The 25614-nt window shown below is 41.5% G+C and overlaps 1 protein-coding gene across 12 annotated transcripts in view; it reads right to left on the reverse strand.

Moving 5' to 3' along the window:
• Window positions 1-1161: 1161 nt before the first annotated feature.
• Window positions 1162-25614, reverse strand: part of rnf216 (ring finger protein 216) — a 29996-nt gene continuing 5543 nt past the window's right edge. For 5 of the 12 annotated variants that reach the window (XM_053612492.1, XM_053612491.1, XM_053612495.1 and 2 more), the window contains 12 exons: window positions 24250-24326; window positions 23448-23550; window positions 22386-22547; window positions 22189-22303; window positions 20605-20741; window positions 19263-19313; window positions 18311-18448; window positions 17034-17261; window positions 7675-7772; window positions 6869-7091; window positions 2722-2797; window positions 1162-2555 (listed from right to left, as the gene is read on the reverse strand). In XM_053612492.1, coding sequence (XP_053468467.1) covers window positions 2257-2555; window positions 2722-2797; window positions 6869-7091; window positions 7675-7772; window positions 17034-17261; window positions 18311-18448; window positions 19263-19313; window positions 20605-20741; window positions 22189-22303; window positions 22386-22547; window positions 23448-23550; window positions 24250-24326 — 1707 coding nt within the window. In that variant the 3' untranslated portion in view covers window positions 1162-2256. The other 7 variants (XM_053612496.1, XR_008384525.1, XR_008384526.1 and 4 more) reach the window with 7 other exon arrangements.

A 25614-nucleotide genomic window follows, 5' to 3' on the forward strand; every position in this document is an offset into this window, starting at 1 on the left:
ATAAAAGAAGAAAACATACATCTCATACATGCTTGAGGAAGACAGAGCAGTAACAACAAGCCATACAAACATTAACCGGAGTTAATAAAACAACAGGCACATGCCTTTAACGCTGAGGAACGGCGCTCATAAACTGCACACTTCTACAAGCCAAGACACATAATCACGTAAAAGAGCAAAAAGGCTCGCAGAAGGAAAGGCAGGGCTCTGGTTTCAGGAGGTTCTCAGGCTGTGAGCAAGCTGCCAAGCTTAAGACCCTCCGTACCTGCAGGCGAGACCTTATGACCTGGCGAACAGATGGAAGACAGAGTCTCAAACTGAGCCACCTCATGGTTACAATCAATCCAAGCTCCAGGTTCGACTTTAATCAGATTGAGCGACCTCATCATGATGGTCTCGGTGTGTACCAAGGGTTTACCAAATACCATGTCTGCATTCTACCGCCTGTTACTTCAGTTGCTCATATATTATGCTGAAAAGCATTAAAATATTCATTAACAAAGCTATAAATGTACTCCGCTACAGACAAAACAAATATAAGCTGTAGTGCTAAAACTATTGTTTTTTTTTTTTTTTTTTCTTCAAACTTAAAAAGTCATAATGAAACAAAAATGTAGTTGATATTTAGTTTGATTTTGTACTTGTTCCGGCAATCCATAGAAAAATTATCAAAACCTTATAGCACATTACATACATGTGTTCTATACCTAAATAGTGCTGCTATATGTACAACATTCACAATGTGGCCATAAAATAATTTTAAAAAAAGATATAATAATAAAAAAAACTATATAAAACTATGAAAAATTGTCTTTATTGTTTAACCTAAGAGGGTTAAGGGGTATAAATACGAGGTAACATAGGCTAAATTCCCTTAGTCATTCATAACAATGGGTAAGACCAAGGAATATAGCTGTGATGTGCAGCAAAAGGTCAGATACATATTCTGCTCTTATACCACAGCACTGTTGAAGATTGGTCAGATGATGTTGAATTGTTTTGTTTTATATAAACAGCACTGTCTTTTATATCACAGTCAGCAAGTCTTCCACCATGGGAGAGTCTTCATGGCTTCTTTGTAACACGGCAAGCTGTGTTTTTTGGTCTTATTAACTTCAAGAAAGAAAGAAAGAAAGAAAGAAAAAACAAAAACAGTGAGGCTGGTGAGGGAAGGATTGTTTATAGCCGTTAGATCACAAGTGATAACAGAAACTAAGTTGTTTTGCAGATGCTCCACAACATTAACAGTAGCTATAACTGGCTAAAAAGCATGATATGTTGTTTATTAACAAATAAAAGCAAAATGTGAGAAATCGCTGTGGTATAAGAGGAATAAAACACTTCAGGATGTGCAGCTGTTAGAAAATATGAAACTTTCGGATGGTATCGAGCCTCATCACACCACCACGCTGTCGATGTCATTCATACAGCACGCCCCGTCGTGTTTCATTCCTTACATAGTAAAAAAGGCAACTCCGTTTCTTCCTTGAAATACAGCAAAGAAAGGAAGTTCAGACCAACATGCAAAAAAATATCTCACAGAAACTAAAGAGGAACAGTGTAGGACTAGATTCATATCGAGGATTCAAATGAAGTTTGGCAGGAAGAGATCGGTGGAAAATGAGCACGAGGAAGGAAGAGAGCTGCGACAGTCAAAGTGGCTGTTATCATGTTACCAGTTTTGATTCGTAAATGGACGCACGGGCCAAAGTTCAACAAAACAACAAAGCAGAAAATCAGGTTTTTTTTTTTTTTTAAACAAACAAAAAAAAAACTCTAAAGCTTACAACATTGATAATCCTAAACGATGACAAGCCCTAAAAACCCATCATTAAGAAATAACTAGTGGCTGTACCTTTTATTTCAGGTTATGCTCAAAGCCTGCTTTTTCAGAACCGGCTTCAAGAAATTCTTATAAAAAAACAAAACAAAACAAAGAAAAACCAAATCTACAAACAGAAAGTCCACCCAATATATCTTTATTCAAATGAAAACTGCTGGACAGATTATTTTGTGTGCATGAGCATTCAGTGATTTGTCTGAAAAATAAGGAAAAGAAATAGACAGAAGCAAGCTGAGTAAGTTTTCCCCCTGCAGTTTTTCCACACTCTAGGGAAAACAAAAAAAAAACTCTCTGAAAACAACTTAATTAAAAAAATAAAGGTAAAAAGAGTGAGGGGCTGAGGTTATAAGATACTAGAGTCTGGGGCAACAACACGTTTTAGTCCAACTGTAGTTCTCACTATCACATGCTGTTCAGAGAGGCCTAAAGAAGCGATGTGGCGGGCCGTAGTGCATAGGCATGTTGAAATCAAAGTTGGCGTTGGGAACGTTGTAGTTAAGAGGGGGCAGGTTGGGCAGCTGGGGCACGTAGGGAGCAGCGACGGGCGGCAAGAAGAGCCGCTGGTGGCCGGGCAGTAGCACCTGAGGGAGGAACAGAGGGGGGCGGACGGCCTGTGGAGCAGCGTTGGGGGCTGGGGCTGGAGCCAGGTCCGCCCGTGTCCTCTTTGGAGGGTTGGGGTCAGGAGGAGGACCCACTCTTTTACCTGCCGAATCTGAAGGAGAGCAACATGTTGAGTAATTACTCATTATTCGGGCTCTGCTGTTTAAAACAAACAAACAAACAAACAAACAAAACAAAAAAAACATGCAACACATACGTATGAGAAAGACTGAACACAGAAAGGAGGTGGCCGTGGGTTTGTGTGAAAAAGCCATCACCTGACTGATTGTTCTTTTTGTTCAGTTCAGCTTCACCTTCTTTCTGGATCTCCTGGATGATTCGCTCATCGTCTTGCTAAAGAGAGAGAAAGATAAGAACAGAGAGAAGATAGAGACAATGAGCAGTGCCTTGCAGAACACGAACACGCTCAGTACTGAAGATTAAAGTATAGAACAAGTCTCAGGTTTTGTTAAACACAAACAGGAACACAACCTGGTGATAAACCTGGGGTGCGTCATTTGGGCAAACAAAAAGCCACAACACCACAACCACGTGACTAACACGTTAACTCGATAGGACCTGTAACATATTAAAGTGAGACTGTGTGGGACAAGCACACGGCAAAAAATAAAGGAGATTCTGAACAGAAATCAGATAATCAGATGGAGTCGTAGCCAGAATGGATCAACACTGCAGCTGGTTGTATATCAACCAAGCACCAGACCCAAATTCAGCATCAGCTCCACCCATAACTGCATCCGACTCTTATTTCAGCCCCAGGCTTCTGAATCTTGAACGCTGCAATCTGCATGTCTGTGTGCACACAGTTCTGTACACCGGGTTCACATCAAATGTTTCCAAACTGCAACACTGAGCTTCTTGGATCAACATATAATAACGTACAACATACCAAGTTACTAGAAAGTTGTGTCTCAAAAAATTCAAAACACATGAGGAAGCAACCTTGAGAGGAACCAGACTCAAAAGAGAACCTCTCGTGGCTGACATCGGATACAAACAGTATTAAGTGTGTTTACAGGGCTTTCAGTATGAGCACTCTGCGAATCTTTATCATTACAGCAGAAGTCCTTCGTTAGATGGTTCAAATCTACAGTATCCAAGTGAGATTCGCCACTGGAGCAAGGGTGAGAGTTAAGCAAAAACTGGTTAATGGGAAGTACAGTTTTAAGAAAGCAGCAGAAAGAGAGTCAAAGTGCAGAAAGCTTCAAACAAAAGCAGAAGTTGAGCTTCAGGATCCACTTCTTGCGAAAGTAGTGAAACCAACCAGAACAGCCAGAAACCTTGAGGTAACTTTCGATGAACACTTGACCTTTACAGACCACATTTCAACAACTGCACGGTCCTGTAGGTTCATTCTGTACAACATCAAGAAAATCAGACCCTATCTCACCGAACAGGCCACACAGCTACTAGTTCAGGCTCAAAACTGGACTACTGCAACGCATTACTCTCGGGCGTCCCGGCCAGCTCCATCAAACCCCTTCAGATGATTCAGAATGCAGCAGCACGCCTCGTCTTCAACCAGCCCAAAAGAACCCATGTCACACCCCTCTTCATCTCCCCCCACTGGCTTCCTGTAGCCGCCCGCATCAAATTCAAGGCCTTGATGCTCACGTACAAGACCTTGTCTGGAACAGCACCCCCCTACCTCAACACTCTCCTGAAGGATTATGTTCCCTCACGCAATGTGCGATCAATTAATGACCGACGCTTAGTAGTACCTACTCAGCGTGGCTCAACGCCCCTTTCCAGAACATTCACACTAACTGTTCCTCAGTGGTGGAATGAACCTCCAACCTCAATCAGGACCACAGTATCTGTCACTCTCTTCAAAAAACAACTAAAGCTCCACCTCTTCCGTCAACACCTAACTAACCCCTAACGTGTCCCCAACCCCTCTCCCCCACACTTCTGCACTTACTCTGGTTTTTACACCTCTACTCTGCTCACTCAATCTCCAGAACTCAATTCAAAATCTTGTACAGTAGCACTACTTGTATTGTTCTCCGCTTTGCTTGTATTTCCTCATCTGTAAGTCGCTTTGGATAAAAGTGTCTGCTAAATGAATAAATGTCAAACGTAAACCTAAGTAGCTCTTCGCCATGTTTACAAAGAAAACGCGCCAGACATTCGAGTAAATGTCTACAGTACTACACATTATATAACTTAGCTAGCATTTGAAGACAAGTTGAATAATCAGACGTATAAGAGTGGAATCCCTGGATATGAAGAACAGACCAGAGAAGTTTATGTAGACTCTCCAAACTAACTTTTTATCCTCATACATGGTAATAAATAAGACAATTTATAAACATAAACCTGTGGTCACTTTTCATTCTACTGAGGAACTTAGTACAAGAACGGTCTGATGATATGAATAATCCAGGAGTAACTCAGTAAACTGTTTGTGGTAATTGGGCAGCTCTGATTTGCAAACAGAGCTCCGACTGGATCTGAGATTATCCTTTACACAGGCAGATTATAGCTACAGTGTTAATGTGCACAGACCTCTGCACTCTCAGAGATCAGCGCCGAGCATAAATTACACAGCGTGTTTGATTATTGTCATAGAAGAGCCACTAGTCAGGACTTAAACGAGCTCTAATGTATATACAGTGCCGTTATATGAGCATTGGGTATATATTATATATAAATAACCAGTTCAAGCTGGAACAAACTGCACCTGTATCCAGAAATGTTTATTCAAAAGTTCAACCACCTTGGTGCGATAAGTAAAGCCTCGTGGCGGTTGTGTATCATGTTACCGCACTACGTCACAACTGAGGAGCAGACTGCACGCATAGCGCTGAGCATTAAACACACTGGCTGAAGAGAGCGCAGGGGAAAGACCTGGGTGTGCTGTAGGCGGCTCTGAGAACCCTTTCCCACTGACAGGACACTGGTCCTGGTCCTGATTCAGAGAATCCGTCTCTGCTGGGGTTTGGAGAGCTGAACATAATTAGATGTAGTAATTAGGGACATGTATAGGCATTCGAAAATCTGAAATCACTATTCGGGTATACACACATTATGACAGGAGCGTAACCTGGCTTGGGGATTTTTTTACTTGGGGAGTTTGTCACTACATAACTGAACGTCAGTAAAAGAAGACGGCAGAGTTGTAATATTGTATCTTCGGTGAACAGAGGCGAGACCAATCAGACAGGGAAAATACGTGGAAATACTCGTGTCTTATTGGCTGACAGCTCTCAATTCTTCCAAATGCTAACTCGCACAGTCAGTTAGTGTGAGCGGGGGGAATGGATATACGCGATTTCTTACCAGTAAACTGAAACACTAACATAATCTGAGGCTGAGCAGGAAAACAAGGTGTGTAAATGTCTACATGAGTTCCAGTTTACATGAACACGATATGAACAGAGCATAAGGACAGATAACGTACTTAGTATGGCACTGTAGCAGCTAAACCCATACAGTGATAGCGTAGTTGTGCCTCCTTTTTTCTCGCGACACCAAACTAGCCTAGTCTCACGTTAGATAGCATGGTAGTCCAGAGGCAGGTTTTAAGATAAATCCAACTTTTTGTCCAATTTTCACATTTTTTTAAGCAATTAGCCCATCACATGGAAACTCAGAAGTATGTTTTTTGATGGAGAAAAATCTGGGCTCAGCCCCGGATGATTAACAGTCCAGCTAATGCCCCTGCGGTTTACCCTACAGCCACATTCAGTCAGTGAGAATGGGGGGGGGGGGGGGGGGGGTTAGAAGAAGAAAAGCCGTGTCTGGTAGTATTTTGATGCAGAGAGCAGAAAGCACTATCGTGGTGTGCATCAGGACTAAAAAGTCTCGAGAGCTGGTGGTTTTTACTCACATGTAGCTGCTAATGAGCGGGTTTCATATACATGTTATTCACCAGATTAGTAAATCTGCTATAATGTGCCAATATCTGTACTGACTGTATTGCTACAGACTGAAATTTTGAATAGATATTCAGTGTAGATCTTGCTGTGCATTTAATATTCACGTTCATTATATCTCTATAGTATGTCCATCAACACTCACAGACTGGAAACGTCAATAACGACTAAACGGCAAAGAGCACCATCTATGCGTGCCTTTCCGGTAACGCCAGCTTAGCCACTGCAGCTTCTTCTTGTGTCTTATTTGAATATCTAGCCTTACTCGTATTAATTTATGGATTTGTTCCGAGCTACTTTCTTATGGATAGGCGTTAATATGAAACAGGAGTTTTAACGTTCATGAAATTTAGGTACGCAATTGAAATAAAGGATTTAAACTTAACAGCGTAATCTTTATAGAGTGGCGTAATCAGTAGTGCCTCCTTATAGAAATGTACAAACGCGAGAGAGAGAGAGCGTGCTTGTGGTCTCTTGAATGCCTTGAATGAGCTCCCACATTAGGAAAAGGGGACATTGGCTTTACCGTGGGGTCTGTCCACAGCGAGCACTTCTTGCACTGGCGGCAGGGGGCGCCGGGAGAGCGGGCGTGCTGGCAGAAGTGGTTGTAGCCGTTGATGGGGTCGCGGCAGAGGTAGCACATGAAGGCGCCACAGCGGCACGACATTCGGTTGCAGCCCTCCGACTTGACGAGCCCCGTCGAACACTTATGGCACTTCCGGACGCGGGCCGCCGTCATCCTCTCCTCACTGCAGAGCGGGACGTAAACACAAGCACAGGCGAGTTTACACAACATCGGGAGCATGAGCGGTTATGCAAATGATCTCTGATCAGTGTGATAACAGACGGCTAAGAAAAGAATGCTCAATGTAGTCACCCAGTGGGGGTATTTCCTGTAAGAAGAAAAAATAAAAAAGGTGTCAAGGGTGCAAGGTAAACAGGATAAGCTGTCTCTAGACCTGCTGTTTCCTCTAACCAGATGCAGGAAGGAAGCCATGTTTTTACACATCCTGACCAGACCAGGATTGACCGGCCATTTTAGCTTGCTGCTCCATTGAACATATTTATCCAGGCCTCTGTTATCCTTTAACAAAAGGCAGAACTACACCTGTCTAAAATGGCTGGGTATTACAGTGATGTCTGAAGCGGCCTTAATATGAAGCTCTAGGAAGGTAAAACGTCAGTTCTAATCATGATGATGATGATGATGATGATGATGATCTCTGTGGTGCATTACATCAGCGTGAGCCCTGCAGTACTCCATGCTGAATTATTAAATATATTGCCCGAGTTTTTTTCTTTGTTCCCTCCCTCTTTCCGGCAGGCACTTACAAAGCCACCCGGAGCCGGATTTCATCCCTCTCCAGCACCTGCTCGCATGTCTTTCCTGCATGCTCCTTCCACAGTACGTGGCAGTTCCGGCAGCTTTCCTGAGGAAAAGAGACACAAACAAACCACTGCGTTAAAGTCATCAGCTAAATACGTTTAATATCAAAGCGAGCCGGACAGCTGGGCTACCACTCGGTGCAGTTTTGTTTGTGCACGAGGAAGCGAGTCAGGTTCCCAGCATTGTGTCTGAGTGATACCCTTTTGTATTTTATATCCTAGGAGTCCTCGGACATTAAAAGGAAAGCCATTAGAGGAGAACCCCACAGGATAAAAGCGCAGAAACGCATTAGCACAGTAAACAAACACATCCAGTATCCATAAGAACGGAATTTAGTAATGACACAGCCAGCCATCAACTCGACATGTACAGACTAAAGAACAATGCCAGAGGACCAGTGTTGCTTTACGTGTAAGCATTATGAGAATTAGAGTACAGTACACACCTAAACAAAGCTCAAACCACACGTTCAGTTATGCAGCAAGAGAAGCTACGGTCTGACTGCGCTCGGCCTCAGGTTGCCTAGAGACGGCGTTTCTCGTCTGTTCCATTTTAGTCACGCTTGCCCACAAAGCTTTGCCTTTCAGCTGACTGCAAAGGACATCTGTCCCTGTCTTTCAACGGAGCCCTGCACGCACATAAGCGTGTGAAGCAGGGTGCTGGTAAAATACCGCGACGACGCCTACGCAGTTCACACATGCCATCTTATTGCTGGATATGAGGAGGTTCTGATCCATAGCAGTCATTATATTTCAACCTATTGCTACTTTCTGTTCAACTCAGACCACTTCCACATATTCCACACGTGGCACCTACTTTATAGGGACAGCCAGACAGCTTTAAGCAGCACCAGCTCCTTTCTCTTACACACACACACACACACCCCGCCGAGTTGCCTAGTAACTGCTCCCCTTAAGTAAATGCTGGTAGATTTCAATATTTAAAGACAGCTGTGAAGTCTACGTAAAGGAGCCTCGGGTGAATACCGGCGGAGGAAAATGGACTCAAAGGATACGAATATGTGCTTACAATAGATTAGTCAAATTCTCTGCGTTTATATACACGCCCAGAGACATAATTCCCAAGTGTAACATGGGGTAGCTTGGCTTTAGGAAAAACTAACTGTAATGTACAGCAGTTACATTACTGAGCATCTGTCTTTTCTCTACTAACTGGGACAATGGCCAGGCAGACAGAGGAAGAGATGGGTGGGGTGGTTTGCAGATGAGCAGTAAACCGATGAGGGATCACCCCCTGCTGGAGATCAACAATATGGCAAAGGGGATGGGGAAAGACAAGCTAACAAACTAAAAGGGAGACAGGGATAAATAATGGCTCGTGACTGCCTCATAGCCCTGATAGGAATAGGAATAACCTGGATAAAATACTAAATACTTTCTTTTAAACATCAGCTTTCTCAATGATTACTTAAGCTAAGCTGTTAATTACTAAGCTGTGCTGTTCATGCAACACACTCAGGCGTGCTTTCTTCTTTTCGGAATCATTTCCTCAAGGTACAAAAGGTTTCCATTCATATAAACATAGAACAGAGTGGCTAGGATTGTACATTTTGTTACTTACTTAAATTATTATTATTTTTTTAAAAACCCACACAAATTAAAACAGATTGTAGCTGTGTAGTAGTTGTAGTAGCAGTCATGATATATTTAAAGCACTTACTTGGCTTCTGATAACACTAGGATTTGTGCAGATACACAGACTGAAAGTGAGTGCAAGTCAGTAGAGTACAGTTCAGAACACAGGGAAAAGGACAGCAAGGATCAGTGTTCTGACATTTAACGTGTAGCATGCTCATCCTTAATCTAAAGCTATGGTCACACGTGCGGCGACTCACAGCGACCAGAGACCATTCATGTTCAGTGAGAGCTGACGACCTCTGGCGACACGAGTAACGGCGAGCATCGGTGACTAGATGTGGGCGTGTCCAGCGACGAGATAAAGTTGAGAAAAGTTCAACAGCGACTACTAATGGGAGTGTAGACAGCGGAGCGCACGTGATCCGTAATCAGCCATGTTGCCTGCGAGTCCAAGTCATTTCGTAGGTCGGGCGCTTGCGCTTTCCCGCAGACAGACAGCCGTAGTGGCGATACTGCTTCTTCTTCATCTCGTACAATATGATGCACATATCATATACACTGGTGACTTTTATTCCCTCAGTGTTCCATTTTAACGGGAAGAAAACTGGTTTGTTGTCAAAAGTGGAATGATGGTTTCTCCACCGATTGATAAATGTTACTGTGGCAACCAGTAGTAAGAACACCCACTGGCAACTTCACAGTACAGCGACTGGCATCTTAGAGCGATGAAATCGCTGTGTGTGTGTGTGTGCAGGTACCTTAAGACATTGACCGCCCACACCCCACGCCAAAAAACACAAGGACATAATGTATGAATAGATTTTTATAGCAAATTTTAAAATATGTTTAAATTACCATTAAAAAAAACCCCACAGGTTCTTCCATGTCCACATGGCTTTCCTTCGGGTTCGCAGGTTTAATCCTACCTCCAAAGAAGAAGCCAGTAGATGTCGTCAGTAGGCTATGCTAAACTGCCCTTAGGTGCGAATAGTGTGCATGATGCCCTGTAATGGACTGGCATTTCTCCCAGGGTGTATTCCTGCCTCCCTCCCAGTGTAGCCGGGGTAGACTCTGGATCCTTGCCAACCTGACCAGGATGATGTGGTTAATGAAGCTGAATGAAAGAGGAAATACAATTTCTTAAACAGTGGACACTGCCTCAAGCTTAATTCCACTGAAACCTAAAACTGTACAGATCTCAGCAAAACCTTACTTGCCACATCAGAAGCCTTATGTAGTTAATATCACTTGTGTCAGGGGTCACTCAAATAAAATTTTTATCAGCTTTAGGTATCTTGCTAGATCGCCAGAAATGGATAGATAGAAGCAAGAAATTCGAATAAGTGTCTGTTCAGTTATATTATGCTGCTATGATCCCTGTAAAGCAGGGCATGTAGCACGGGCAAGGTTCCCCAAAATGCCAGTCTTCATTCACGCTGACTGCAAAACCAGTGCTCAGTGACTGCGGGTAAAGTACAGAGGCTGTGCTCCGCCCAGCGACTGTGCTCTGTGTGGTGCAGAACTATGAAGTAGATTACTACACCAAGCTTGGCTGACTGTCTGAGACTCATTAGCATCCTGGCACCTTCACTTATATAGCATGGCTAAAAATACAGCAGTGACATCATGCCGGTGCTAAGCTCTAACTTCCTGGATGGTTCAGAATATGCTGGTGATGGGGCGGAGTCAAACAATTCTCAGATCCGCCATTTACATGAACTTTTCTCATTTCCTAGTCAGCCAAGCTCTACCAAGTTCCACACACTGGATGATTAAGTTCTGGCTGCGATGCAGATATTTTTTTTCTCAGCTACCAGTGGCCCATTAGCTCGATACATTTGTTTGGCTCTGCCTAAAATACCTCTCCGACTTTGTCTCGCCAACACACGTTCTTCAGAAGTCTCACAGAGTGGAGCGGAAAACTACTGGGCCGCAAGTTTTCCACTGGGACGTTGAAGAATACCACATGGCAAATTCTATAATCATGACTCGAATCTGAAAGCTGCCTAGAAAGATAATTGTATTTACCACATACAATTTTGCACTCAGGTCTCCTTTAGTGAACAGTGGACTAGTTCAACAAACAGACTTCATATAAAAACCATAATGAACATTCTTTTACTTTCACATTATCCGTTGTTACCCAGATGAGGACGGGTTCCCTTCTGAGTCTGGTTCCTCTCAAGGTTTCTTCCTCATATCATCTTAGGGTGTTTTTCCCTCACCACCGCCTCGCTCACTAGGGATAAATTCACACACTTAAAATCTGTATCCTGTGATTATATGTTTCTGTGAAGCTGATGTCCATGGTAAAAAGCGCTACAGAAATAAAACTAAATTGAATAAGGGTAAAATGACCGTGAAAAGTTTACATAGCAGGCAGTGTTTACCACAGAGCTGGCCCTCCTAGAGCATCAAAGTGACAGGAACTGTCTCGACCACACAGGAAGTGTGCATGTACTAAAAAAAAAATTGGTTTGTCTGATTTTCTTAAACCAGACGAAAACGGGTATAACGGCAAAACCTTTATCTCGAGACACACTACTGCTTTGGTTACGTGTTCCTGTAAGTAAAGATCATTCGTCTGGCCTCGGCATGTACCAAAGCAGTCACTGATAAAGTGGGGAAATAGTTCAGGTTGCTCAAGCTGTTGGAATCTTGACCTTGATTGCCCATCTCACCACTCTGGCATACGTCGAAACTGCTCATGTGAAGTAAAAGTGGGTGTCTGTATAACACTCTGGCAGCCTGAAATGGACATACACAGTGTGTTAAAATTGCTCAGCGTGCTAAAGCATGCAGTCTCTCTGCTTTTCAGTGGCGTTTCCCCCAAGCCAGCAGCATCAGACCTTATATGGCAGAAGAAGACATTAGCAGCGCGTCTGATTGGGGAGCTGCTACCGCTGCAGTCAACTCTCTCACTCTCTCTCGCTCTCTCTCTGTAGCTGGCCTGTAGCAGTCTGGGGGACCATCGACACACCCATAAATACCAACACACACACACACGCACGCATGCACGCACAACTGCCTAAGTAGAAGATGACAGAATACGAAACTGAAGGTGTATTTCATTGTGAAGTCAGGTGTGTTGAACTTGGGCTAGGCGCACATTGTTCATGGATTATTGAGGCAGAGCTATAAGGCGAAACCCATGCAGATTATGCAGCGTGTCTTAACAAGATCTCATCGTCAATCTTCATAACCAGTCATTGTTGCCTTAAAAGGTAGCATGTAAAAGATAAAACAGTATAATAAATACATAAATAAGCTATAGTAGCCTTTAGCAATGTGAGGACCAAAAACACACGACTTCACGTGTTTTCGTCCTGCAAGTCCATTTATTCACCCTTAAAAAAAAAACGGTTCAATCTACAGCCTTTAGGGCGTCTTTGGTGACGCATTTAAAAGGTTTAATACAGAACCCTACAACAGATTGTTTCGCAGTCATTGAGGGTTCAAATTAGAACAAGAAAACCCTTGAAAACATGTTTAACCGTGCACAAAATCCAATACATGTATACATATTTTAAACATGCAAGCCAGTGGAAAAAACAAATCTGGGGCGAACATGAACTGCAGGGCATGTCAAATTCTGAAGGCTTTGGCACTGGCCAATCAGGGGCCTGTAGTAGATGAAAGAGGTGGGCCTATAGGCGAAAGAAAGTGTGTCAGTTATATAACCCTCATATAACCCTACAGCACGAGGAAGGCCGTAGTTCAGGGATAGAGCAGTTTACAAGGGTAGGGTTCAAGCTCTCTTCTCTACATACAGTACACTTCCTGTGTATGGGTAAGGACCATGAGATGCTCACAGAAACAAGGCACCTGGGAGGGAAGAATAACCTCTTCCTCTCTGTTAGGGGCAATGAGATCCTATTAAAATGTTTAACGCGAGTACATGCGGGTAAATCACTGGAGCTCAATGGGGTCAGGAGCTTCAAGGAGGTAAAGAACACATTTGGTTCTGATTTTCCCTGCAGTCTGCACATTTTTGGTGGAAAAAAAAAAGTCAGTGAAAGGATATGACTCAGATCTAGCTGAACATCTCGCTGTAGTTCAAAGTTCATAGCTGACAAGAATGGCACAAAGACGGGTCAGAAACGGTGAGGAAAAAGGAAGAGAAAGTGGGTCGAGAGATGAAACTCAAGACATCCTGCTGCTCTCCATTTCCTCTTACTCGGTCCTGTGACATGCAGAAGAGGAAGAGACCAAAAGAGCAACAAAATGGAGGTCTGGCCTGATCGCACTAAAATCGACCAGGAGTAGCTGGCCAAGGACCATGCTGATGGAGGGTGTCTCATTTTTTCCCGCTTTCCCCCTCCTCCTCTGGGGGTGAAGCTACAGGAGGGGCTGGAGTGGATGACTGCGGGAGGAAGTGTGTAATCAGATGCAGCTGTGGAGCTGGGCGAGGCAATGCTCGACCTCATGATAGATCAACACTGCCATCCAGCGGGCAGATGTATGCACCGGAAAAAAAAAGAAGAAGAAAAAAAGACAGCCATGGAGGAGATGTTTACAGCAAAACGAGAAGGAGAGAAAGTAGCAGAGTGGGAGGACAAATGGGAAAGCATTAGGACTTCCCAGCATTCTTCTGAGTAAGTGGTTGCTAATGCTGCATTGTTGATACAGAGACAGTTAACATTCTACTGCTGATGCTGCCCCGGTACATTCCAGACAACTCCCACACACAGCTCAGATAAAACAACAGAAACCAACGGCTCAAACACTCACACACACACACAACATAAAACAAATCCACCCACTGACAACTCATCAACTGCTGTTCGATGTTTTTGCACAACAATGTTTATACATACTCCAACATGGCCAGTGATGCTGCAACTATCAAAGTACATGCAAAACAAGCAGTATATACATGCATGCAGAGATAAACATTTTTCCCCTTTATAAAATTCTGTTCGATTGTGCTGATGAATAGTTCAATAGTTCAAACAGCTTCTGAAGTCATGAGTGCTGCATACTTTTACGGCAGGCATAACGAATGCTCGTGTCTTTGTTTTCTAACATGACCCAGGTCATTTACGCAGCAGAGGCCCTGCCATAAAGCCTTTAGTCTCATTCAATTTTGGCCCCCTCATGAGTTATTCTACAGTCCAAAGCACCACCCAGTGACAGGAAAGAAACTCCACCGCCGAGAGTGAAGCATCAGAAACATACAGCCATTTAACGTATTTACTTTTCACACAGCAACCTAGCAGGACAACACCTAGTACAATTTCCATTTAAATATCAGGAAAGCAGATCATATCATATATCTCAGAAATTAAACATCAGCTCATCGATTCTTGAGTTCATCTCTTAGGAAGATTTCAAATAAAATAAAATAAATAAATAAACTGTATGATGTACAAACAATAAGTAAATAGAAATAATTCTGCAGATAAATTTAAAAGAGCACTTTTGTGTGTGTTTTTTTTGTGTACAGTAGATCAACTCCACCCACATCAAGAAATATACAAACTTATACGTCAAGTTAAAAATACGAGAGGTTAATTTGACTGGACCCTAAGCTTTTTCTGTTGGGCTTCTACCCAGAGAAACGATAATTATAGTAGAAATGAGCGAGCATTTATAGACCTCAGCTTGCTTCATGCCAAAAAAATGTGTGGCTCTGTTGTGGACAAAGATTCATAGACCAATTCATAGACTCAATGGATAAGACAGATGTTGTCATGCCTTCCATTAGAAAGGATAACTTACATATTAAAGGCTAAACAGCAAGAATTTGAAAACATACGGAGCCCTTTCGTTGATTATATTAAGGATTTGGATTTAAAAGAAGAATTAGTGGATGACGAATCTTTGTGGACAATTTCGGGTTCCGACCTTGTAGAATTGCTATACTCAACATATATTCGTTTTGTTTTGCATTCGTTACGATTATAATAGTCAATTATGAATAGGTTACCATTCACTAAAACAGGAGCATTCTTGTTATTTTTTTAGTGTAAATGCAGCGATCTAATGGTTGTATGGCATTTGAATGAATGTAAAAGGCTGTATTTCAAAGTGTTAAAAGTGAAAAAATAAAAACATTGTGGGGGGGTTTAAACTGATTAAATAAGTGCTTCATTCCTATATCTCAGAGTTTTATTCCTCTTACACCACGGCAATTTGCCAACAATTACAATGAATTATTCATGAGTTTATATAAACTTAATGTTGTGGAATGACCTTGAAACAACTTAGTTATCAGTTTTGCTCTAACAGCTACAAACACTCACTCACTCATAAAAGAACTTTGTGATTTTTCGGAGGTTATCGAGGAACCAAAGTGCAAAGTCCTCCATCTTGAAGCCTCTCCTATGGCAGGAAACCTCATACAGCTTTACTTCATGAAGCTGGTATAGTGTTCAACAATGCTGTCTCTGTAGATGCGATTCGGATTGGGTTAAAGTGGTTCTGATTTCTGTTCATGGAGGGTGTTTAACTAAAGACGCTCTGTTTTGACTTGACTACATCTCAGCTGGAACTTCATGGATCTCCTTTTATCCCTTTTCTCTCCTTTCACGCTCTGCATTCGTGGCCTCTCCATCCTGCTCTCGCTCATCTCACCTCCTCCGTTCTCCGCTTTGTTTGTGCTATCACAAACTTTTAAATGTAAAGGAGATTTCGATGTAGATGTCTTCCTATGCTTTCATTTGTGGAGTCTTGTCCTTTCTCGGTCCTCAAAATATGCTTTAATACGTATCAATTTGTTCATCCACGTATGACCTAATGGTAGGCTTTCCTTTGCATTCTGAAAAGTGAAGCTTGTTAATAGTTACACTAGTGGACATCATCTGTCTGGAAGGCAAGTAACAAGATAAAGGTGTAAAGCTATTTAAAGGTGAAGTCTAATCAGTGTGGACAGTACAGGGACTGTATCAGATACATATCAGACTCTTGTTTTCACCACCTACACTGTGCGAATGGTATTCCAATAACGTGCTGCGTTTTAAGCGTGAAAGTGACGTCGTAATGAAGGGTTAATGCACAGGGATGGAACGGTATGAAACGATATCTGTACAGCTCATTAATACAGATTTATACAGTATAACGTGAAGTAAACAGGAGAACATTAAATGAACTTTTAACTATTTTATTAGTATTAAAAGGGGGTCAATTTTAGCCTAACCCTAGGACTAGACACAACAGCTATATTCTAAAGTTAAACCATTAAAGGTAGAGTTTATGTCTCTAAATAAGACAAACACACCTATAAAAATCTGTGAAAGCTCTCCTGTTTACTAAACTAATCTCTCTAGCCCTGTAGATAGTCTCTGCTCTGATGACCTGTCTTCAGCTGTAAATGACATAAATGTGTGTTTGAATAAGCCACAATCCCAGGGTGTCCCAGAAGTCTATAAACATAGGGGGAAATTAACACTTTTTAGCAAGACATCTTCCAAAATGTTTCATACTTAGTTTATATTATGTCTATATATATTTTTTAAGGCCTTTAAGAACGCCTTTGATAAAAGGCAACGCCTTTATTATTAGGGAAGCTGTCGCTATGTTAACAGGAAACACAGGTGGACCGAGAAGTGGATGTCCACGTCAACAGCCGCTGACGCAGACACAACCGAAGTGGTGCTGGGAAACACGGTCCTCTATGTATGGAGACTTTTGGGACACCCTGAAGATGATCTGGAGTCACGCTCACATCCATTGGACCACGAGAAACGTTTACTGTACGCACTAACCTTTCTGCAGCGGGGATTGGGGCAGCTGAAGAGAGAAATCTCTTTGTCTAGGAGAGCAGGGAAGTTACAAAACGGACACCTGACCAGCTCGTCCGCACAGGTAGCGGCCACGGCTTCCTCGGCCTGCCGCTCGTAGTATTTACACAGGATGTTCTCTGGTAAAACTTTCTCCAGCTCACTGGTAGGGAAGGAGCAGGTACAGCTGCCCTCCATGCAGCTCAGCTCCGACTGCAACGCAAAACACGCTTACGGTTAAACACAGTTAAACACTGACGAGTCACCTCTCAACTGCAGGATGAGTGGAGTCAGGGCTAACTTTGAAGCGTTCCACAACTAATGTATTAAAGTTTTAAATCAACACAATGTTAAACAGCAGGAGCAATTGAATCAAAATAAAAGTGAAACTTATTAAGATAGGATGCGGAAAACACCTTCACCACGAAAACAAGGGGGATTTCAAGGAGCCGAGAATGAACACAGTTTAATTGGTGATTTCCGTAATGCCAGACAATGCTTGCACAGTTTCAGTCATGTTCTAGCTGAACCATGGTGAACCAACCTGCATTATTTTCACATCATTTTCATATTCACTCACTTTCTCTTTCTCTCTCTCGCTCACTTTCTCTAGTTCTCTCTCTCTTTCACGATTTCTCGCTCGCTCTATTTCGGTCTCTCGCTCTCTCTCTCTCTCTATTTCTCTCTCTCTTTCTCTATTTCTCGCTCGCTCGCACTCACTCTCTCTCAGAAACACAGCTTGTTATTTTACAGAGAAAGCAGAACATGTAAACTCCTCTGTCCTGAAGTCTTTCCTGTGCTGGAAAACTTTGTAAAGCACTGTGATTTACAAAGCACTTACAACCCAGACTCCTCCCGTAAATGTTGAATACATTTAGTCACCAGCTCAACAATTTTGTATGCTTTCCTGTGTTAAACACCACCACCAGCACATTTTTAACCTTTTTATTATTAGTCTTAGACTATGTGATGTGTCTGCCATACATGTCCTTGCGTATGAGCCGTTACTATAGAAACAATAATGCATTAAAACCTATACTACATATATAAATGGATTTTCGACCTAACGTTCATGTTGGAACTACTGTCCGAGTCGTGCGGCTATACAAAAACAACGCACACCTTCTGACCAATCAGAGTCGAGCATTCAACCATAATCGTCTTTATAATAATAATGCAGAACATTTAGCAGATCAGTGGACATTTGGAGATTCGCTGACTCTGTGATCACAGATCGTACCCGAGTTTCGCTCACGGCTTACCCGTCCTGTCCCGAACACGGCCTCCTGCGCGTACTTCACCAGGCACTCTTTACAGAAGAGATGGCCATCGCTGCACTGGGTCATCTCCTCAAAGGCAAATTCTCCACAGCAGCAGCCACACTCGATCAGCTGACCATCCTGAAAAGTACACGGCCACAAATGACTAAACTAGAACATTTCTTTATTTTTAGTTGACGGTATAGGAGTAAGAGCTACTAATTATTATTAGACTAATCTTTAATCTCTATCAAGGGGATCTGCAAACAAGCAGCTCTTTCATTTCTTTTAAATGAAAAGAAAGAAGACTGAATTTTGCTCTTTTTTTTAAAGTCATATTTGCAGCTAGATCACTGAATGCAAACTACAACACTTTCTAATAATGCTTTCTAATAATGCTAACATATGCTTACATTCAAAATATAGTGTCTTCCTTTTCTTCTCAATTGTTTGCCCATAATTTTACCTTTCCAGTTAACAACAGAGTTAGTTATGTAAAATTAATCTTAAAGGAGTTTTTTTTTTAAGAATCACTAGGAAAGAATTTAATTTTTTTTTTTTTTTTTTTTACAAATAGTACACAAACAAATGCAATTAATATATTATAACTGTAAATTTTCCTTTTCAGTTTTGTAATTTTACTATATATATAATCGTAATTTTTGTATTATATTCAAAACTGTAAATTCTTTCTAAAATGTTCTATTCAATTTTTCTATTCATATATTCTAGTTTTATTCTCTCTATATTATATTCTTTCTTTTTTTCTTATTTTCTCTTATTATATATATTTATCTTTATTATGTTCTATATATTTTTTTCCCCATTCTCTTTTCCATATCGGCGCGGTCACAAAAAGCATTTCACTGCGTGTCACACTATGTATGGTTATGTATGAGTGAAATAGAAAATTTGATTGGATTTGAAATGTATAACCATGGTATGATGGGCTTACCTTCTGATACTGCTCCTCATTCACTTGCAATGCCAGCAGGAAATCTTCATGCTGAAAGCAGCAACAAAAACAGAACAAACAAAAAAGAAGTCGTTAGATCCACTTTTTTGTAATGATTGTAGGCATCATCAGTACTATTACAACCCTGACACCTGTTCTCCTACAGAGCAAGCATCTGATTGGGCAATAAAATAAAAATATTAAATTCTCACACTGACTGTTCCATTTTTAACATCCAGGATGTTAAATATATACGCCGATCAGCCATAACATTAAACCCACTAACAGGTGAAGTGAATAACATGGATTATCTGGTTACAATGGCATCTCTCATGCGGTGGGATACCGTATATTAGGCAGCAAGTGAACAGTCAGTTCTTGAAGTTGATGTGTTGGAAGCAGGAAAAATGGGCAACAGATCTTTACAGATCTGAGCGACTTTGACAAGGGCCAAATTGTGATGTTGAGACGACTGGATCAGAGCGGCTCTAAAACTGCAGGTCTTGTGGGGTGTTCCTCGTATGCAGTGGTTAGTACCAACCAAAAGTGGTCCAAGGAAGGACAACCGGTGAAGGGAAGAAGGCAAGCTGGCGGAGGCAGTGTGATGCTCTGGGAAATGTTCTACTGGGAAACCTTGGGTCCTGGCATTCATGTGGATGTTACTTTGACACGTACCACCTAGGTAAACAATGTTGCAGACCAAGTACACCCCTTCATAGCAACGGTATTCCCTAACGGCAGTGGGGTTTTTCAGCAGGATAATGCGCACTGACACAATGCAAAAATTGTTCAGGAACGGTTTGAGGAACATGACAAAGAGTTCAAGGTGTTGACTCGGCCTCCACATTCCCCAGATCTCAATCTGATCGAGCATCTGTGCAATGTTCTGGACAAACAAGTCCGATCCTTGAAGGCTCCACCTCGCAACTTACAAGACTTAAAGGATCTGCTGCGAACGTGTTGGTGCCAGATACTACAGCACACCTTCAGTGGTCTTGTGGAGTCCATGCGTTGATGAGTCACAGCTGCTTTGGCAGTACAAGGTGGACCTACACAATATTAGGCAGGTGGTTTTAATGGCTGATTAATGGTTATGGCTGATCGGGATATATTTATTTCTTTAATGAGGCGCTGCTGTCTCATACTTTGTTAGCAAAACTGAAATATACATATTGTGCATCATGACAATATCTGTGTGTTGTCTGATATCCTTCTGCCATATCACACATCCTGATATACAGCTCAGGATAAACTCATCCCTTCACACAATCTAGTGCTGATCTGAACGTAAATACAAAGAGGAAATGAAACTCCATTTTTTAAAAGGCCATTTAAAAAGTACCTCAGCCATTTCCTTTGCTTTCTGATCATAAAACTGAAGCTCTTTCTTTAGAGAAGGCTCAAGCGGCACGTCGAAGTTCCTGCACCATCTCCGGTTTTTCTCTAGAAAGAACATTTTCCTCTCCAGTTTGAAGGAACCTGGAAAGTAAGAGCAATTCAGAGCATTCAGCCAGCTCATGTTTGATGAACGTGTGCTAGTCTGGGGAAAGCTGTCGTGTGTCGCTGTGGGTGAATTCTGCACAGTCAGCGCACAGTCCTATGTGGTGCAACAGATCAGTCCATACAGGATTTCACTTCTGTTTTGTTTTTGGTGATCGTTGTGGCCAGAAATTCTTGATTTTGCTGAAGCTTTTTTATTTTTCTTCCAAAAATTTGCTATGCGATTTGCAGAGATTTGGGTCAAATTTTGGGGGGAAAACTACTCGAATTGGCGAAATTGTAATTGCACGAAATTGTTTTTCACAGTGATGTTTGTTGGTAAATGAGACCTTTATGACACACGTGAATCGAAGAGGGCTTTGACTGAATGCGCGTTGTGATGACGTCACATCCTCTGAATATTGCGGCGTTTCCTTGATTTTGTGTTCATTTCTATGATTGCAAAATCCTGTAGGGACTGAATAGTAACAATGGTGCTGCCTCCACTGACGTCATTATTGTATTACATTCCATCCAGGAACAGAGATCTAACATCTAGTCTGGCCAAAAGTATGCGGACACCTGACCATCACACCCATATGCGCATCTTCTCCAAAACGTTACCACAAAGTCGGAAGCACACAACTGTACAGAATATCTCTGTGTGTTGTAGTATTACAATTTTCCTTCACTGGAACTTCTGAAACTGTTCCAGCATAACACTATCCCTTTGCACAAAGCGAGCTCCATGAAGACATGGTTTGAGAAGGTTGGACTGGAAGAACGCGAGTGTCCTGTACAGAGCCCTGACCTCAAGCCCACTGAACACCTTTGGGATGAACTGGAACACAGACTGAACCCCAGATCTCCTCATCTAACATCATCAGTAATGCGCTTTTAGCTGAATGAACACAAATCCCCACAGCCACGCCCCAAGATCTATTGGAAAGCCTTCCCCAGAAGAGTGGAGGTTATTATAACAGCAAAGGGGGAATAAATCTGGAACGAGATGTTCAACAAGCTCATATGAGTTTGATGGTCAGGTGTCCACATACTTTTGGCCGTACAGTGTATGTTACAGCTGTTGGTTAAGTAACCGATGTACCAGACACATCGACTCTATTATGATAAAAGTCATTTCCCAGTGTGAACGTATAACTCTGGAAATCTGGCAGTAATGCTGTGTTTTCCATAAGTAGCTTGGGTTATAACTGTAGAAGTAGGCAGAGCGTCTTTCAGTGGATTTGGATGTCATTTTCTCCCTTTTCACTTCTGTAATAACCAGTCTGCTATCATTCTTGATATGTCTGAGATGAAAACATATGTTCAGAAAAGCCTATAGACTGCATAGTAGAAAGTGTAAGAATTTGACCACATGTAGGGTTTTCCCAGGCCGCCTGCCAAACCAGAAAAATCGTGAAGAGAACAGAAACGTCACTGTAATCACCTTGCTCAAACTTGAATTCGATAAAGGCTCGTTCGTTTGGCTCTTTTCTCTTCTTCCTCTTCCCTGAGGGGTCAGTAGAGTTTTCTTGCCACTTCTTAAGGGCTTCATATAAGGCCTGGAACAAAACAAACAAGAATCACACACAGCCCAAGTACGACTAGACCTGAAAGAAACTGACGGACGGTGACGAGCAGTACCTTGCGGGTGATTGCATAGTGTCCTTTGAGGCAATTCAGCGCCCATTTGAGGTCCTGGCAGCTTAGCATCCTGAAGTCTCCCATCAGCATCTCTGCAGCTTGTACTGCAACCTCTGGGCCAACACGATTTAACTTCCAATAATCGAAATAGTTCTCAGTTTCCTAAAGAAGAAAAAAAAACTGGACCACTCAGACGTATTTACAAGCTTTTTGTGTACAGTAGCACATTTAGGCAATGTTCTCGCCTGGCATTATCATGTGTCCTGGGTGATCAGAACCCGAGACGCTCAGCCGGAGACCACGGGCGTTCATAACCACGGGTGTGACCACTCCTGATTGGATTTCATACACTGTCACGCACATTAATTACACCGACCTTCCAATGCGTTTATTTTCAGGAAGAAATATCCCTGCAAATGATGTCGCGCGTAACTTTACGGACTGTTTCAAACTTTTTAAACTCGCATGGTCTGCTAACGAAACCTAAACATGAATGAGAGATGGGATGACAACTTTAGTTTTTCAGGTGTTTCTAGTATCGCTGCAATAAGGGGCCATAATTCGCTAATTCTATGGCTAAACTGTAAATGTTAGCACCTCTGATAAAGTACAGTTATGTACTGATGTACTAAATCCTGTCAACTACAACACCATGAAAGATCAGTGTTACACAAGTTCATAAATGAAAGCTTTCATTGATGATTACAATATCATGACCAGCTTTTGCATTATATTAAATATGAACATGTGAATGAGCGATGAGTTTATCGACTACAGAGTTTGACAGGGAAATAGATAATTACGCAATCGAACAATTCACTGTGACCAGTTCAAATAACTGTAATTAGACAATTATGCACTTTTGTGAACGAATTGTGTGGAAAGTATAACTGTAAAGGCATAATGACGGTTTGAGACGCTGTTACAGACCAACGTCCTATTGTTTCCTTCTAAACAGTTGGAAATATCGTTCGTTTACTGGTATGGAAACTCGAATATGAAAATCGGCCAGAATAAACACTGCTAGCCTGAATCTTTCTGAAGATGAAACTTAGTACAAACCTGTGTTTCGTTGTCATTTGTCTCAAGGAGTACACTTCTCTGAGTTAATACAGAGTTTGCGTTCCTCTGATATTCCGGATCCTCCAACAGCATATTGCATATTCTGATTTAAAAAAACAAAACAAAAACAAACAAACAAATATGAATTATTTAACCAATTTAAGCCTGATTCATATTCTATTAATTATTCACTTAATGCAGTTGCACTGTTTGAACACCAGAGTTCCCAATCTGCTCAACCCATAGAGTTCACCCAGAGTGATCACATTTGGTTTTTCCCGGAAAACCATCAGCTCTGTATAGCTTGATAGCTCCAGATCACGATGACCGAAGCAGATTATAGATTATATGTTTACACAACCACATTATAACGATTAAAAAGAGCTCTTTAATAGCATTCAAACGACACCAGTCTCACACCGCGGTGATCTAAAGTGCAAGAGAAAGAGGCTGTGGAAAACGGACATTTTAACCGACCTTGGAGCTCTAATTCCGGTTAAAATGACACCTCGGGCGCTGCTATGTTGCTCATTATGTTTGAATCAATAATTTTCCCTGGGTCTGAGACTATGTTTATTCACTCCAGTTTCTGGGAGAATTTCTAAATTATTTATACGTTTATTTATTTATTTATTTTTAAGATATGGTGAACCTGTTGTACATTTTTCAGCCGTACTTTTTCTTCATTCAAATTTGGTTTAAAATATTCTGAGAATCGAATCGAAACCGTGAAGCCAGTTACACCCCTACCTGGCACAGAAACACATTAGTGCAAACCACAAAGGGAAATGTTTGTGCTTACACATTTAAATCTCTCTCTTCACTCCTCTCGATCAGTTCCACCACATACGGCTCTTGGACGTCTGGGAAAAGGTCCACCTGTGACATGTATATACATAGAAAAGATTCATAACACAATTTACATAATAAAAGAACCTTATACACATATAGACTAAAATGAACACTTTGGTTGCAGGTAAAATCCTCTTGCAGCATTTTTTTTTAAATACATCAATTTCATCACTTGATACAGTTACATATTTAAACAAGAAATGTGAAATCTACAGGTGAGTCCCACGGGCTACAAAGTGCTGTACCGCTCGGAAAAACAGCCAGTACTTCACTCAGACATGCAAGCTAGATAATGGCCAATTATCATAAACATCAACTTTATTTAAGGAAAGAAAATGAATTTCCAGTCCATCCTTTCTCTACAGTAGGGCTGCAACTAACGATTATTTTCATAAAAATAATAATGGACTTTCAGTACTGTTTTTTCGTTTATTTAAAATAAAATCCACAAACTGAGTGTTACAAATATAAACTTCAGACTAAAACTTTACACAACTGTTTGTCCAATTATATAAGACCGAAAAGAACCCAATACACACAGACACACACCAGAATATATATTATTCATTTAGGACTGTAGTTTAATTAGTGCTTTTTGTGCATCCATAAAAAATAATGCATAAATACTTACATATAATATAAACTAATATACAAATTTAAGTTATATAACAGTATTTATGCATTACTTTTTATAAAAGGTAATGCTGACAAACATTAAAGTGAAGAAAGTCATTGTCGGTGACTCTGGGTATCTCCTAAAGCTAGCGGTGTCGCATTATGTGCGTATGACGTCATGCGCCGCCGTCGCCTAAAAAGCGGCTTATACTTCCGGTTAGTAAAAAAACGCTCGTGTTCCATTTGAGATGATATTGCTTTTCTAAAATCAATACACTAGACGGTAGAGTACACAGCGCATAGGGTAAGTGTATATTACGTCAACTGGGACACAACTTTAGTATTTACTCTCCGAAGCGTGTTTTCAGAACAGAAGTAACATAATGAGTAAATCTACCGCGTGCTGCACGCAGACCAACTAATCCATAATGAGATTCGTTGACAACGATTTTCATTGTCGATTATTATCGATTTTATCGATTAGTTGTTGCAGCTCTACTCTATAGCAAAGAACAAAACATGATGAAGTAATTAGAAGTCGTTTGTGTCAGTGCTGTGAACTTCTGGAATTCCAGCTTCTAGAAATCTGACCTTCAAAAAGCGAATAAACAGTGCAGATACTCAGAAGAATGTGAAGAACGAATAGACTTTCCAGTAAAACCATTTAACACGTGGTAAAGAAGGGCTCTCTCTGCCTCTT

The sequence above is a fragment of the Ictalurus furcatus genome, chromosome 24 (assembly GCF_023375685.1).
Source record: "Ictalurus furcatus strain D&B chromosome 24, Billie_1.0, whole genome shotgun sequence".
Classification (NCBI taxonomy): Eukaryota; Metazoa; Chordata; class Actinopteri; order Siluriformes; family Ictaluridae; genus Ictalurus; species Ictalurus furcatus.